General features: G+C 39.4%; 2 protein-coding genes across 2 annotated transcripts; one reads left to right on the top strand and one right to left on the bottom strand.

The window, feature by feature from the left end:
- The first annotated feature begins 4216 nt into the window (after positions 1-4216).
- On the top strand, positions 4217-5239 carry mos (v-mos Moloney murine sarcoma viral oncogene homolog). Its single transcript, XM_062441947.1, has one exon. The coding sequence runs from the start codon at positions 4217-4219 to the stop codon at positions 5237-5239; it is 1023 nt and encodes a 340-aa protein (XP_062297931.1).
- A 5405-nt stretch (positions 5240-10644) lies between these two features.
- On the bottom strand, positions 10645-16666 carry steap2 (STEAP family member 2, metalloreductase). The gene is made up of 5 exons (XM_062441659.1): positions 16273-16666; positions 15225-15391; positions 11794-12321; positions 11105-11269; positions 10645-10938 (listed from the first exon to the last, which is right to left on the bottom strand). Exons 1-5 carry the CDS (start codon positions 16664-16666, stop codon positions 10645-10647), a joined length of 1548 nt encoding a protein of 515 aa, XP_062297643.1.
- Positions 16667-17921: the final 1255 nt, after the last annotated feature.

Here is a 17921-nt window from a genome sequence, read left to right as displayed (position 1 = left end):
AAAGCATTTATGGAAGTTTGCTATTTGTATCTTGTGAAGGTTGTGGTTTTACAAGAGATGTTAGCAAGTTGCTACTTTTTTTTTGTAATCATAGCACTTTTTGTAAATTGAATGCCTTTATTTCCTCCAATACCTTATGTTTAAAACCTTTATTACAAATGTATAGATGATTTATTTAGCTCTTTTAGAGAACAATAACATGTAAATACAATATAAAATGTTTTATTTTTACAGGTACAGTTTTGCCAGTGTTTTTCCTATCAAAGTGTCATTTTTGCTTTACTTGCACAAGTGTTCTGTGTATCTCATTGAGGGGTCTTTTAACAAATCATGTACCTTAAACACAGATTCTTTGGGGGTAAAGGTTTAGCATAAGGCCTTCTTTGGATATTCAACCGCTGGTTTAGATGAGAGCACAGGCAATAATGAAGCTTAAATGGACTGTTATATAGCACTTACTTAAATCCTCTGGTCATGGGTTGTTTAATTAGTTGTTAAAAAGACAAACAGGATATATGTTTCACAGGATGATTTTTCTTCTATTCAATCATCCTCTGACCTCAGTGTGACATCTTGAAAAAATAATACTTGATTTCTTATTGGTTACCGTCTGAAAGCTGTTGAACGCAACTTTTCCAATCAGCTAAATTTGAACTTGATGTATAATTTATACGGATTATATGAGAGAATCCAGATTTAATGGGAGAATAAAAGCAACAAACTGTGGATCAAAGGTGAAAGAAAGAAGAAAAAAAAAAAGCTGATCCAGATTTGAAACGTGGTATCAGATCAAGTTTCATAACTAAAGCTAATGTAAAGTGTTCTGGGACAAACAGAGTGTCTCCGGTAGTCATGTGGTGAACAGTAGATGCTCTTCAGTGAGAGGCACAGACCTTCAGCAATTCATGTCAAACTTCTTTATAAGCTTCAGTGGTACCAGTGAACTTTATTGAATGTGTATGTAAGAAACACTGCAATACTGCAATATATTTTGGTATTGGATCAAGCTGCTAACATACTTCTAAAGCTCCTTAAGGTGCTACAGACCTCTTTTCTAGTTCTTAAATGTATCGTTTGTACAAACAAAGTATCCAGTTTAGCTGAACAGTTGACGTGTGTGCCTGGTTGTACTATATAGCTACATATATTTTTATTGTACTGTGACTTTTGTAGTCTTTTTACAGACTTGCCTGTAATATCACATGGCTCCCCACCCCTGCCCCACCTGTGTGTTGTGATATTGGGAAATTGAGTCATGGTGGGAGAAAGCTCTGAGTGAAGTCACTCAGCAGAGATGAGGACGTTGGTGCTGATGCTTGACTAACATGACTCCACGTAACACCATCCAAAACCAGCTGAGGAAGTTCAGAGACGAACTGCATTCCAGCCATGTTGGTTTTGTTATGCGTTGCATTTCAACAATGCCATCCTGTGACAATGATGGACTCATGCTATTTCTCAACATTTTACTTCAAATCTATTTTACAAACTACTGTTGTATTTTTATAAATATAGGCTAAGTAATTCACATAAACATATATAAGTAAATATATATGTATATGTTTATAGGTTGTGTAAAATAAAAAGAAATGCTGCAGCTTTTATCTGTTGTTTTTTAAACATTGACATCATCCAAAGAGGCAGATTATTTATTGTCTGGCAGAATAACCTGATTTGATTTACATACCTTGCTGCTATAAGAGAGAAGAGCTGCAGTCATCAACTCCAGTGTTTTTACGCAATGTACTGAAAGTTCAATAAACATAAGAGAAGGATCCAACTGCAAGTCTGTTTGGTGATGACTTTCCATCTGTGTGTCTGTGTCAGAGCTTCTTTTAAGGACTTTCATGGTATCAGAGGCATCTTAAAGGACAGATTCAGAAAGGACACAATAGGATATGCATACATTAATGCAACACTGAAAGTGCTCATAACATTAAATGTATGAGTTTGAGGTTAATACTATGTAGAAAACTGTGTAGCCTAGTGTGATGAGTGTGAATACTAGAGCTGGGTATTAAAAACTGATGACACCATTACCAATCCAAGTACCATTAAAATGATACTGATACCAACTGAGTACTTCATTCTATACCATCATGTGAATAGAAGCATTACATTGTATAAAATGCCACCACTCCTCCACATCTAAATGATTAGATTTGTACACAAAATATGATATTTTCATTCGCTTGCATTGATTGGCTGTGAGCAAGTCCATACAAATAGTCATATTTTTAGCTCTGGGTACAAAAAGGATGGATTGCAGGTATCGTTTGATGGGAGACGTTTCCATACTTCTTGGTATCAATATATATCGGTCGATACCTTAAAGGTATGGAGTACTGATACCCAGCCCTAGTGAATACTGCTCAAACTCATACATAGATCTTTCACACCTCATAAATATCTAGTTGTTTTGTTTTGTAAAAGCCTCAGTCATTTCCTCTAACGGCTGCTCACTGTAGATTTGAACAAATGTTAAAACAGGAGGAAGTAGTGTATTTGTTAGGGACTACTTTCAACGGTATTTTTGGCAGCAATATGGTGTGTGTGTTGGATTGAGTCAAAATAAACTACAATGTGTGTGTTCACTGTGATGAGTTTGGATCTATATGACACAGGGAATAAGATATATCAGGTTTCCATACACACACACACACACAATACTTATTTTTTGGCTCTACACATGAGATTTGATGACTAAGAAAAAATCACAAGTCTGGTTGTTTAAGTAACAACTGAATATCTTTAGGAACTATAGGTGCACAATGTGTTCCAACCATATATCCATTCACCATAACTACAGCAAGATATTACCAAACTTCACTCAAGAATCTTCTCATTTTAATTTCAACATGATGTCTGAAGGTATTGTTCATCTTGGTTGTTTTTTTGTAACATAAAAATGATTCAGCTGTTTATTTCATTGTCATTGTTGAATTCACAGATTGTTGTTGACAGTTCTTGCTTCTTTTATATCATGTTTTTTTTTGTGAAAGCTGTTTTTTTTAGATTTACATGTTTGTGTCACAGTTCAGACGTATGCATGTTAGATGAAAGTTGACTCAGTGGATCAGAAGAAATTACAACTTCAAAACTGTGGAAAACACAGAGCATGTCTCGTATACTCTCCAATGTGAGCAGCCTTCACATGGCAGATGATTGTTTGAAGTTTGGTTTCCTCTCCTACTGTGAACAGTTTTATCTCTGGTACATACACATACATGTTTATGGTGCTACGGAAGTGTCGACGCAAATATGATGCAGTTAAACCAGGATGTGACTTCATAATCCTTGCATGCTGCTCTCATTCATTTATGTCATGAGTTTATTTAATCTACTGGTAATGCTAAACAATCCCATCAAAAAAGTCAAAAGAATTTCCATCAAATCTCAATTTACAATATTTGGATGGATATATTATGCTCTTTGCTACTTCATCCTTGGGTCCTGCACTCACCGCTGTCTACGCCTTCATTCATGTTTCTCACACTTAACTGTGATGTATGTTTGCTTGAAATCCCTTTGTGGGGGTTCTGGAGAAATTCAGAATTCATTCACAACTGGCCACAAGGTCAGTTTTCAGGCAGACTTGGGAAAAAAAGACACTGTATATGATGTCAAAAGCCTGCCTGAAGTTCCAAGTAGCAGCAGAATGTGATCAGTCCTGAGTAATACAGTATACCATGAATAGGTGATGTTATCATGACCATCTTATACTGAACTAGTTGTTAGAATGTGATTGTCTGCTCCTGCATGCTGGAAAGGTCTCGGTGGAAAGACTGAAAAGGACAAACACAGGCTCTGAGCTGTAACATATCACTCAGTGCAGCTCCCTCCCCCAGCCTCATGCTGAAGCTACCAGCTCTCATTTGTCAGTGTTCACTTCTGAAACTGCTCACTACACACAACTGCTGCTGATTACATCCATGTCACAAACACACACGGTGGTTACTTTTTAACTCACGTGCACATTCATGTACTCATCTAACATAGAATACTAAATGTAGCTCATTTTAGCCTGTCCTCCCCTACTTTCGGTAGAGTAAACTGAGTTGAACCATCTAAACGAACCCGTTGAACTCAAACAGAGAGCATTTTATACTCCTCAACACTAAGCGGCGGTGTGGCTGCTTGTGTGAGGCAGTGTTAAAAAGCCCTGAGGCTGCACAGCTACTGTTCAGTCTGCAGCACTCTTCAGACTGTGCGCATCATGCCTTCTCCAATCCCACTGACCCGCCTGCTGCCCAAAGACTTCTACCCCACTGTGGACATCGGGACCTGCAGCAGCCCGCTGACCAAACACCCTCACGGCTCTACTCTACAGGTGCCTGCTCAGCGGCTCCACGGCAAAGTGACCAGTCGGCTCTGGTCCTCAGTGATTTACTGGAAGGAGCTGCACTCCATACAGCCTGCGGGCTCTGGAGGGTTCGGCTCGGTCTACAAAGCGAAGTACCTCGGGGAGACCGTCGCGCTGAAGAAAGTGAAGAAGTGCGTAAAGAACCAGCTGGCTTCACGGCAGAGCTTCTGGGCCGAGCTCAATGCTGCACACCTGCGCCACAAAAACATCGTGCGCGTCATCGCGGCGACCACCTGCGTACCTGCGGGTTTTGGAGATGAAAGCTGCATAGGAACCATACTGATGGAGTTTGTAGGGAGCAGAGATCTGCAGCAGACTATTTACGGATGTGCTGAACCACTGGAGGCGGACAGGTGGCTCAGGTACTCCTCAGACATTGTTCACGGAATGCAGTTCCTTCACTCTCAGAGTATTGTGCATCTTGACATTAAACCAGCCAACGTGTTGGTTTCCAGTGATGACGTCTGCAAAATCGTTGATTTCGGCTGTTCTCTGAAACTGGACCGTGGGTGCGAGGTGACCCCTGTCAGTCCCTATCTGAGCCACGTAGGCGGCACGTACACGCACAGAGCCCCGGAGATGCTGAAGGGAGAAGGAGTGTCTGCTAAAGCGGATATCTTCTCCTTCGGGATCACTCTGTGGCAGCTGATCACCAGAGAGCAGCCCTACACCGGCGACAGGCAGCACGTGCTTTACGCGGTTGTGGCGCACAATCTGCGGCCGTCGGTTCAGGACCGAGCAGTGTTCCAGTCTGAGCAGGGCCGGCTCTGCAGCACCCTGCTGAGCCTGTGCTGGAGTGGAGAGCCCCGCTGCAGACCCAGCGCCCAGGAGCTGCTGCCTCACCTGGAGCAGCTGCGCTCTCACTTACATGAGTGAGTTTTAGGAACATTTTAGAGGGTGTTCACTCTGCAGTGTCAGCTTTACAGGACAGTGGACTCCCCTTCGTGTATGGTAACCTTTATGTTGAATCCTATTACAAAAAAAAAAAAGTGCACTTTACTATTTGGCACTAAAACCACCATGAAGCACCACTTGTACTAAAATCCAGGTTTGTGGGTGCTTCCTGTGGCTCATTCTGTCTGGACTGATGTTTTTTGCTGTTGGGGTTTTGTGCAAAATAGTCTTATGTAAAATGAGTTTGATTTAATTGGGTGCCTAATTGAACAGTTGCTGCTAATGATCAACTAAATTCATTACACAGTAGTGTGAGGCAACTTGGCTATATCATGATGGAAGGTATCTTTTTAAAATGCTGTATGACTGAAGGCAAGTTTCACTTGTTCTTCAGCACAATATGACATATTTATCTCTTTAAAAAAGTTATTCTGTATTCCTGCACCATTAACACGTTGCATCAGCCAACTCAAAGCACACTTTAAATGACTGAGTTGACTGATTTTAGCCATTTATTTCTTAACCTGTGAAATCAAAATGTTAAAGTTGAATTTTATTTACTATGAAGAGTTTGTATAATGGGATGTAAGAATGATTTTTTTCATTAAAATTATTTTAATACTATACTGGTGTTTTTCTCCTCATATTGTGTATCACAGGCAAACACATTTCCATCAACAGTTAAACCCACACAGAGAACAAACTTAAAACAGAAAGAACCCAGCTGGTTCAGTAGTGTCAGCACAGGCTCAACCATCCTCACATGTTGGTGACAACAGTGAACACAATAACATCAACAGGTGGGACTGGTTCCAAAATGCATTTTCAGAGTTACTGGTTATCTGAGGATTACTTTGCTGTGAAACAGTCAGAGCCTCTGGAGAAATGACTGACCTGCTCCAAGTTTCACTCAGACAAGTTATCCAAGATACGCTGCTTGTAGGAGCAGGTGTTGTCTAGTCATTTACCATGCACAATAACCATATCTTTAATTGTTAGACTGTTCAAAAAATAGAGCACACGGGTCATCCTAAAAAGAAACATTTCAATAAAAAGGTTGCAGGTAGGTGTATGTATTTGAGCAGCTTAATTATTATATGTTACTACCTGAACTGTACAAATACTCACAAACTTGTAGTGCTGTGATTTGCCATGACACATTATCCCTGAAGGCTTGCTATTGGTTAATTGAGTGCTTGAGGGAGAACTGTGGGTAGACATCACTGTAATCTAAGCACAGGAACCACACTGAGCCTTTTCTTTTTATTCTTGATTCAAAGCTCATCAGTCAGACTTCAGTAACAATGTTCTTACTGATAAGTTAAAGATCCCGTCCATATCCACAGGTCCACATCTCACCAGTGCTTTGTTTTACCATTCCAATGTTTATGACTTTATCAATCAGTTTGTTTCTAATGGCTTCATAATATTTTTCTGTTTCTGTTTTAATTAGTGCTTTTTTTTAAATAACAATGTATTGGGGTCCTAGGGGCCCTAATCAAAATCATCCACCAACTATTTATTGGGTTCATGTATGCCATGGGCCCTTATTTAAAGTGCCACACATTATCTAAGGGGTAAGGGCACTCTTGTCTTTTTTGAGGGCTTTGTGGAAAGCCTGCTGTTACCTCAATAAACAACAAACTGCAAATATAGACTGTAAAATGTGTTGTATTGGGTCGTTGTATGATGTCATCCTTACCTGTGTACGGTACTAATGATAAAAGGAAAGTTAAAATGCCATTACAAGTTGTGATGTCACAAATCATGCTCATCAATCTTCCACTTTCAACAGATGGATGTGAAAACATACACATACATCATTCTGCACTTTGAAGCTCAAACATCCAACTGTACGAACCAAAAGCAAAAGAGATATTTGACAGGAAGAAGACTTAAAAGACCATTTAGAAGGCAATTCCTTAGAAGTTGTACACAAAGTGAAGAGAGAAGTGAAGATGAATTATCAAGTGCTGCAAGGTTTCATCAGAGACAGCAGAGGTCACTGCTGCCTTAAGAATGAGAGCAGAACATCAGATTTTATGACAGATTATGTTACTATATTATTTGTCAAATGTAAATTCATGAATTTGTATACAAGTAAGGAATGGTCTGAGGTCCTGTGTGAAAACAAACACCACCAGTGACATCTAGTGGAACAGACCTGACAGAAATGGAATATAATATTTATAAGTATGTTTTTTTTATGAGTGTGTAATCACCTGAAAATAAGAATTGTGTTTTTGTTCCCTTAGAATAAGTTTTTTATATCTACATCATGAATGTATAAAAAGAAGTGGATACAGTGTTGGAGGCAGGGCCCTGTTCATCTCTATGAAACAAAGCCACCTCCTGCTGTAAAGAAAGAGCAGATACAGCACATCCTCATGTTACTCAAACTCTAGAAGCCATGTTCTTGCTTGCATTTTTCACTTTTCTCAGATGTTCCAAATTCACTGCTTTAACCTTTCACTTTGAACCAGCGCGCTTGCATTTCAGACTCATTTATCAGATGACACCATGGTATTTTAAAGCAAACTACAACCAGTCAGTCAGGCTGCCTCACACCTGTTTTCTACTTGAAAGCCCAGTGGCCCCTGGATCCTTTTCAAACTGCCTGCAAGCTACTTGGTTTACCGTAAATCTCAGAGCACAACACTGTCAGATCCTCTTTTTATCTCTGAATCCAGATAAATGACTACTTGATTGTGGTTCCCCCACCACTTCTGCCATGTAACTGTAACCTTACCTGGCTTATCTCCCATTCATTACCCCAGACACTCTTTCAGGACTTCAACCTCCAGCAGTGGCATTCCAGAGCATTTTTATACAAGTCATGGGTCAGTGGTCCTCCCAAACCTACCATCTGTTCACATCTCAAAGATCTCAGATCCATCCAAGCTCATCTTAAGTAAACTAGAGCTTTTGGGGGTTTGTCATCGCCCAGGCACTGTGGCAGACTCCTTCATGTAACTTCTAGAAGGACAACCCCCTTCAATCTTCTTAATACATTCATTAAAATGCATCTGGTTGATAGTGTGGTCCTTGCTATTGAATCGTATCCAGTGAAGTTTCAGGAGCAGGATCACACCTCAACCGCACCTCTTACGGCCAACCTAACCCTCTCCTCTTCTTTCACTCATATTACCTTGCAAATGACATAAGACATGGATGCAGCTCGTGAAGGACGACACATATCAGACTAGAGAGGACTAAACTTGTTACTTCTACATATACTTTACATTTAAACAACCAGGCAGCCGTTGCTTTTTAAACATTTCAGTACACATTTCTGAGAATCAACCTGCAAAGAGTTGAAACATAAGATCACAGTGAAAATCAGTCTGAGCTTTATCTTCTTCAAGTAAAGAACAGACTGATTTGAAAGGTTTTGTCTTAAAGATACATCTGAGTGTTTGTGTTGAAAAGAACAAAATCAAACCACTATGAAACTTTATACCCACAGTAATGTAAGCACATACATGTAATGATTTCTCAGTTTAAGAAAATACAGGGAATGTGTATGCAGGGTTTACAAACAGAAAGAAACAGTGGCAGGTATTTAGTGTGACCTCCTCTTACACCTGAGCAATAACAGGAACCCGGCTCTCTTAAACCTAATTAATGTCATTGCTAACATCTGTATTTGTCTTACTTTCATTTCAAAATGACTGCTGTGAAAAGTTCAGTTACACCAGGTTTGAGCATTACATACACATGATGTTTAACTCATTGGAAGCTTGCTAATATGTAGAAGACATCATTCCATTCCAAATGCCAAAGATCAAAATCTGACAGACATAAAATCATAAGTTTGCATCAGCAAGGCCACTCTCAAAGGGAAACCAGCTTCAATCAACTTCAGTCTCCCCAAAAGAGTTGAAGTTGTGCTTAGTGCCAAGAGAGGTCACACTAAATACTGACTGTTGCCTGTAGAAGCCAAATTTCAAATTATGAGTTAAAAATATATATATATGTACATATTTGTATCTTAATAAAGAGACCAAACAATAAATATGGATAATCATTAAAACTTTGCTAAAACAACAAAGCCAGTGTTGCCTAAGACTTTTGCACAGTACTGTACATCTAATGCACTGACAAGAACTTAGGCTGCGTTGTATGCATTATGAAGATGGTAAAGTGATTTTGATGTGGTGCTGTTTAACAGTTCAACCTCAGTAATTGGAGGAGTTACTGGTAAGAACAGTTAATAAAAACTATATGTTCATTTCTTAATCAAAGTCAGGTTTCCTTGATAAGAGTGTGGCAGATGGATACAAACCAGATAGACCACAACAACTATTTGTTACTAGTTTGGAGCAGGACATTTTAATGAAGAGAACATTTCAAACGATGAGGGAGATAACAATATTTCGTAATCTGATGAGTGATTTATTCTATACACATTTGACAACTGTATGTTCTTTTGTGAAGAGAGGAACCACTGACACAGAGAGAGAAAGGTCATTGCTTAACTTGGACATTAGCAGCTTGATAAATAAATAATAAAAAGAAAAAGCTAAATGTTCCAACCTCATAGCATTGTCCTCAGAATCACACCAGATACAGTCAAAAGCCCCAAAAGGCAGACAGCAAAAAAACAAAAAAAACAAAACATTATAAAAATGATTTATTGAGTAGATGTGTCAATCTACAAATTGAAACCCATGATTAAAATGTTACTACAGTGACCTAATGTATGATGTTGTTGGAATCACAAGTGACAGGGTCTTTTTAAAAGAAAGGTCAAAAATTGAATAAGCAGAAGCCAAGATATCCTTACTTTCAGTCCCTAGTATAGGCCAAGTTTCAAAACCACTGTATCCTACACTTCCCATAATGCAACTCAGTGTGTTTTCATTAGACCCACACTGCCTGGTGAACAACACTTCTTTAAAACTTGTGCCCCCATTTTTGAAACACAGGCTTTCTGTTCTAAATGTCTCCACCCTGCTTGATATCGCTAAGACATCATCAAGCTTATTTTTTCAGACTGCACATTATACAGCTGTTCACAGGTTGGTTACATTTATTTTTTTTTTTAAAGGTGCTGTTCCTTTTTTAGGTAATGACCAACAGTTGATATCACAGAGTAATGTCTTGGTAAAATATTGGCACAGTATTGGGATCATATTGTTAAGATACAGACATGTATATTCAGTACAATTTAAATGGGCACACAACTGTGACATAATAATCATACAAGGTCATCTGAGTACTTACAACAGCTAATAAGATGAAGATGCACATTTCAACCTGTTCACATCAACAAAATAAAAATACAGCTTCACTGAGAATCACATGAATACCATCAGTTTCAATGAAACACCTAACTGTGACAGGATATGTGCATACCAAAGTAAAGGAGCAGACAGCTGCAGTCATCACATGATGGTGATTCTTTCAGGTGAAACATGGGCAGCTGAGCCCACTGGCTCCAGGCGTTGACACCGGTACTGACTACTGTCCATGCCTCGGCGGATCCGGTGGAGCTTTTGGGCCACACAAGGGAGCAGCATCAGCACCTTCCCCAGGATAACACACACTGGCAGGGCTAGGGCTACGACGAAGCTTGGGGGCAGGTAGAAGCGGTAGGCCTCCTCCTCAAAGGCTCGCTTCCAGCCAAACAGCAGGCCGTGGAGGGTAGCGATGAGCAGGGCAATGTAGCCCAGAGTGGACTGAGGCAAAGAGAGAAAGACATGGTGGTACATAACCTGCTCAACCTCTGCTGTGATCATCATGTTGATAAGCAGCCAAATCAGCGGCCTCACAGTTTTAAAAAACTCTAAACAGTTATATTAACTGTTCCATTTAAGCAATAATACTATGTGTGTATGTGTGTACCTGTATGAAGCTGAACTCTCTCCAGTTGAGCGTGCTGTGGACAGATGGGATAGAGGTGATGGCCAGGAGTGAGAGGAGCCCAAGACTCATGATCCCAAAAGAAACGTACATCTCCACCCTCCACACCTCTTCCTCGTTCCACACATTCTCCACATTAGCATGGACCTGCCAACACATACATCACATTCATCATCTTTCACTTGTTTTTTTGATGTATGGCATCAATCATTAACCTGCTAGAGAGGCATACATGAGTCCTCATTAACTTCCTGTTAACTCATGTTAATGTGCAGCAGTGCTCTATACTGGAATACTACCCAACACAAAATTACAATAATGACTTTATTAGACTATCAGACACATATTGTTCTAAGCAGAGCATTTGTATATGTCTTGATACATGTGATGAGGGGATCTTTAAAGGAGCAGGTTGGGGAAACAGGCATATTTACTTTCTTTCTTTGGACAGAGTCAGGCTAGTTTTCACCCTGCTCTCAGTCTTCATGCTAAATTATCTTAAACACTCCCTACTGAACGCACAGACATGCTTTTATATCAAAGCTCTCAACTTGTTCATAAAGAAAGCAACAAAAGTGTATTTACAAAACAGAAGAATTTGAATCTTGGTGGTAAATGGCACTATATTGTGTATGGACATGCTGAGAGAGCCCTCGGGCCAGCCTACTGACCTGTTGGTAGGCAGTGTTGAGCAGCAGGTACCTTTCAGACCTCCTCATTGGCAGACAGAGGCTGTAGAGAACATGGACAGCAGCCAGGAAGAAGCTGAGGAGGCCCAGCTGCTTGCGGCTCTGCAGCCAGCCCTCCAGCCAGTGTGGAAAATGCCTGTACTTGGTGCCATAGTAAAGCTGGTGGGCTGAAGCCAGTTGACCCGCCAGGTACACCAGAGCTAACAGGGTGATAGCAACAGTGGGCAGTGTCCGGTTCACCAGCTCTATGGGGATCTTATAGAAGTCGCTCTGTTTGTTTTTGACATAGGGATGGATGATATCCCGTACAAATGAGTACGTGAAAAAGAAGATGGAGAGGGCCACAGCAGCGAGGACGGGGCCTTTCCAGCCAGGAAATAACTGTATAGGAATGTTTTCAATGTCCCGTGAAGAAGACAGGGTGCCCATATCCACCGGCTGGAAGTTGAGTTGACGGGCTAATTCTATAATCTGCTGACGAGCCTCAACAGAGTCACTGCAGATGAACACCTACACAGAACCAGCATTACAGAGGAGGGCTGGTTAGAGACGCAATGAAGACAAAACAACAGGGATGGAACAGAGAAAGGAGGACACATGACAGAGCCAGATCTGTCTTATAATAACTGGGATTAAAAATACAGCACCAGACGTCCACCTCGACTGGCTAACAACAGCCAAACAGATACAGTCCCTGGAAAACTGCTACTGTATATGGGTCAGTGACAAATAATGGTTGGCAAGATGAGAGATTTAAAAATGTCTTAAAAAGTAGTTTTAAAAGCAGCATCAGGTTTATTAAAATGTATAGTTTGTGTCTTTGTTGGTTTTATATCATTTGAAATGACCAAAAAGTAAGACTGAATGCTCCTGAAAATGTCAAATAGTGTAACCACAATATTTTATCCACCTACAGTGTATTTAAGTGCATTTATAAGAACAATTACTTAATTTTAAAACATCAAATATATATATTTTGTTTGGAGTCTTCCTTCATTTAAATGTGAGTCAATACTTAGCAGGACATTTCCTAAAAACAACATTTTTTCTAAATAAGTTGGGGTGATGTACATTTTGTTTAAAACCATTTTGTTGCATTAGATTTATTCCACATTTAATTTCACTTTTATTTTCCTGTATATAATCAGATTTTTATTTTAAAAAAATACTGCTTACACCTGTTGGACACTGGGTTGCATCAATGGATGTAAACAGTATTATTCATAAAAATCTGATACAGGTCTGACCATGTTCCTTTTACAGTCAAACACATTGTTTGAAACAGACACTGAAGATCAAATATGACAGTCAACAAAGTTCAGTGAACAAAAGGAACATCTGACAAAAAGAAATGATTAGGATATTATATTTTAAATTCAGTCAAGAAACAATCATTGTAATTTCATTTAATAAATGAACTCATTTCTTCACCTAAGTTCTGTGTGTTCAAATTTAATTCATGTTTTTTTTTAACAACTCTTAAGTGGTAGGACAATGTATAACTTTTCATTGATTAACGTGTTGATTAATAATTTGTTAATAAATTGTTATAGCTTTAAAGAAAAGCATGTTTGTGATCATTGTGTATATGTTATTGTGACAAGTGGCTGATCCACATAGACAGTGAGTTTCACACCTTCACCTTTTCTACTTTTAGGACTAATTGAGGCTTATAAGACAGTTTGGTTATTGTTCTGGTTTTCCCGGTGGTGTCCCGAATTAATCATTAGAATTGATTATTCTTTAATTGTTGTTAAAAATTCATCATTATTTAGGATAATTATTAGTCATTAATAATAAACAAACACATTCCTTTCTACTCTTACATGTATGGTTGCCTTATAGCAACTATCACCTACATTATAGTAGTCCCTCCTTAGTGGAGCTAGTTCTTACATTTTGGTGCTCAGTAGTGAGTTCATTATTTCTAGTGATTACTAAATCCCTACAGTTTTAGTGTTCTCTTAGTGAGACTCTGATTCTCAAGCACAACAATGGTGCTCCTGTCATGAGACTAGATCCACTCCCTTAAATAATGGCTTCCCCACTATTATGAGTTATAACCAGGTATATTGAGGTACATTGTGCTATGCTCTTCCCAGGTTACATCACTATTAAACAGCACTGGGATCAAGTGTCCGGGCAGCTGTGTTGAGTAAATTCCATATCACCTCACTTTACACACACAGCTCAATCCAGTTGGTTCAATGACACAACAGCTCCTCCTGCAGTTATGTTCACACAACTCACCTCTACATAAGAATCAGTTTATTAGCAGCAGCCGTTTTATTTAATGAAGTTAATCTCCAAATATAAACATACCACATTCCAATTACCTGTGACTGCTAACTTAACTAAGATGAGAAAAAGAGACTATGCTCCTACTGTATCTTCTTCATCTATGAAATGGTATTTTCTTATGTGCGATGGATTTATTTATCATGAGTATATTTTGTAACATATCTTGTTTAGGCTATTCCCATCTATAGCTTTTGTATAAAGCTATAGATGTATACATTATTTTTCAACTATTTGTCAATTTTTCATCTATTTTAGTTGATCATACATGGACCATAGTACTACCATGTTGCATTTATGTAAATATATTTTCAAGATCTTCCTCCCAGGCAGAATTGATATGGTTTGATGATACAATAGTCACAATAGTACAGTAGTAGTAGAAAACAGTAACATAAATTATAATGAACAAGATATTTAGAATCCAGGTGTTGTTTCATTAAAGCATAAAGAGACTTCAGGTTTCAACATTCTTTTAAATTATTTTTAACAAAAGTTTTGACCTGTAAATATTGAAAAAAGTGTTCTCTGAGGAAGGGAGAACGTTTAAACATTGTTCAAATATACTAGTACTAGCTGAGTCCTGAATAATCATCCTGCTGTAATAGATCTGTACCCACCATCACTGCACTGTATGCTTTTAATGTTTAAGAAGCTTCTTAATGGCAGGACTGAAGTCATAGTTTTATAATCCAAAGCAGGGAGAGCCGAGGAGAGCTGACTGGCTGGGTGATTATTTCAGGTTTAAAATGAAGCAGAATCTACAGCCAGGAGAGAAAAATCCTCATCAGTCATTCTGTGACGTTTTATTATTGTGTGGGAATTCATTTGCTCTGGCAGTGAAGGCTCACGGGTCTTTTCATAATCCCTGCTAAAATTATAAGAGTGAATGCGTCAGAGTGCACTGACACACACACACACACACACACGAGCGCACGCGCAGGCAGGCACACATGCACGCACACACACACGCACACACACTGTCAATGTAAAAGTGATGAAGTCTACTTTAGATAAGCTGAGTGATTTAATGTAAGTGATCATATTTGACTGCAAACCTTCAGACAAACCTGTGAAATAGACTGAAATAGAGTTAGAATGGTTGTTGTTTGCACCTGTGTACTGGCATCTTTGGGGCAGGACTGCTGCATGGCCCAGGCTGAGATGACGTTGAATCCTTTCACCACGATGGAGTCTGGCAGCAGTGAAGCCAGATACTCAGCATTAGACTCTGGATACTGGTTCACCCTTCTGTTGTTACTCACATCTACCAGGATCTTCCCTGCAGAAACACAAGCCAAACTCACATTACCTCTGTAGTAAAAACATTTTAAATATACTGATCAATACCTTACGGTTGAATGTTTGAGCTTCACAGTGCAGAAGGATTTATGTACAGAGTCTGTTTTTACATTCATCTGCTCAAAGTTAAAGTTTCTCTGTTCATTAAACATCTGATTTTAAGGGGTGCACCTATGAGCATGATTTGTGACATCACAACTAGTTCTGAAGACTATCAGGGTCCAATATTTGACCAATACACAAACACTGAGTTTTTAATAAAAAAGATCACATACATAAAATGCTGCCTATATAACTTTAAAAGAAATTTTTTTTTACGTAGTCTGAAGACACACTTGCTGCTACTAGTAAAGCTTATAACAGAGAGCAATGATAACAACATGTTATCAGCTCCTCTCCCATCTGGATTTTGGCAACTAGAAAGCAAGATGACAGTGTTTGCAATGAGTGAGGAAGTTAAGTAAAGACTGAAAAGTGTGGACAATAAAACATCACTTCATCATTTTAAAAGTGAGGCAGACATGTCTCCTCATCTCTACAGGAAATGATGCAGTTGCTCAGTGCTTCTGTTATCAGGGAACCCACACTACTAACCTGCACTGTCTCTGCCTCTTAAAGGAACATGTCATCTGTGTTCTTGCATATTTTCACCCCATTTACACAAAAGACATATACACCTGTCATACCAAACCATACCAACCATTCCTTTAGTCAGTCAGACATTGGTTTCCTTCATTTTGTACACTATAAAGTCAACTTGAAGAAATGTCAGTGTGGTGGAATTATTTATTGTCATTAAAATAGTGTGTACAAGTGATGAGAGAGTGTCAAATAAATATCAGTGTGTGTGTTGTTAACTACCTTCCAGTAAATGCTTGAGGTCCCACAGTAAAGAGTAGTGCTCTCGGCGGATGGCTAAGAACACAATACTGGCCTTCCCCACAGCATCCTCATGGTGTGTCACATCCACCACGTGGGGGAAGGACTGGGCTGCCAGTTTAGGATGGCGACTGCCCACCACCACATGGAAGCCCCGGCGCAGCAGGCGGATACTCAGGCACTTGGAGAAGTCACCTGAACCCAGGATAGCCACTGTGGGCTGAGCGGGCAGGCAGGTGGTCCCTGCATCTCCAACACCACCGTTTTTCATGCTGTTGGTCAGGAAACAGGCCTGGCTGTGGTGGAGGAAGTGGGAGGAGGACGCTGTGAGGAACACAGGGTTCCTGTTGCTGCCCATCATAGAGATGGAGTCCATCCCTCCTCCTTCTTCTTCTGTGGTTTTCTGTTTAGTAGGATTTCAGTGGGTCTAAGGGGAGAAGAATTCATTAATTCATTTAAAAAGACACATTGACTTGATTAGAATAATAACGCATTATCAGAACATTAACTGTATGCTGAGACAGATTAAACTTTTCAGCAATGAGCTTTGAACATGCTCAGATTGAATGCCTTCCACCTGCACTCAGAGATTAAATTCACACTTTAACAACATGTTAAGGATGTCAGGATAACTGCCACAAAGAACCACACTGCATTCCATAGAAACAGACAGTCTGCTTTTCCACTGATTTTACACATGACGATCAGTTTACTGCACATGAGGAGTCTACAACTACTCAGCCTGTGGAAGCATTTCAATGATGTCTTCTATGGCTGGAAAAGACTCATCAGTGTTATCTCAGCCTGGGCTTGAAGACACAGAAACTGAGACTCGGGTTGTTGGTATTTACCACACAGCAGGTTCAATGATGCTATACTGGCTGCATTATAGGACATGTAAGATACAATGCTATTGGAGCTTGACTCATATTATCTTGACAAAAATTCAGGATATCTCCACCTCTGCTGCTTCCATTCCACTAATCTATTTAAGTTGATGTTTACAGTGGTAAGAGTCGTTTCTATGGCAGCACTTTGTCACCAAACATCTTATTAACATTTACTCACGTGCATTACTGTAAGAAGAATTACTCCATTTGTCTGAAGCCATATCACAAAATAATCTCGTCACACTTTATTAATAACTAATAATAGCATAACGTTATTAATAACGCTAACATTTTTCACAACCTCAAACCAGTTCTTATTCATAGCTTATAACTAATCTATGAAGCAGACATTAGTTAATGAAGTCATTAGTTAGAGCTTATACTACAGTAATAAAGTGCTGCTGAAACACCATCCAATATAATGTCAGCTGTGTTTGATTACAATAAATGACAATCTGTATTTTGGTGTGAATGTGGGTCCAACACCGGATATTGTAAAATGAAATGAGCTGCAGTTGTCAGAGAGTACAGAGAGAACAGAAGCTTTGCAGAAAAAGACAGACTGATGCTGTATTTCAACTTGTCAGTGTGTATTGAGAGATGCTGTGCTGCTATAGGCCCAGAGTTGCTCTACAGTATACAACACTGGAGCACATCACCACAGGCTCTCCTGCCATTCCGTTTCATGTTCAGTTACTGCTTGGATTCGTGCGTGTGTGAGTGAGTGTGCGGAAGGGTCAG

Source organism: Scomber scombrus, chromosome 20, assembly GCF_963691925.1.
Source record: "Scomber scombrus chromosome 20, fScoSco1.1, whole genome shotgun sequence".
In the NCBI taxonomy this organism is placed as follows: domain Eukaryota; kingdom Metazoa; phylum Chordata; class Actinopteri; order Scombriformes; family Scombridae; genus Scomber; species Scomber scombrus.
Note: the sequence above shows the minus strand (reverse complement) of the source record. Positions and strands in the feature narration are given on the sequence as shown.

Excerpts from the sequence above, each read along its gene's own strand:
- mos (XM_062441947.1), top strand. The coding sequence starts at position 4,217 with ATGCCTTCTCCAATCCCACTGACCCGCCTGCTGCCCAAAGACTTCTAC.
- steap2 (XM_062441659.1), bottom strand. The coding sequence starts at position 16,666 with ATGGACTCCATCTCTATGATGGGCAGCAACAGGAACCCTGTGTTCCTC. Across the intron at positions 11,270-11,793 it reads TCAACACTGCCTACCAACAG|GTCCATGCTAATGTGGAGAA; the intron begins GTCAGTAGGCTG and ends ATGTGTTGGCAG. Across the intron at positions 10,939-11,104 it reads GAGAGTTCAGCTTCATACAG|TCCACTCTGGGCTACATTGC; the intron begins GTACACACATAC and ends TCTTTGCCTCAG.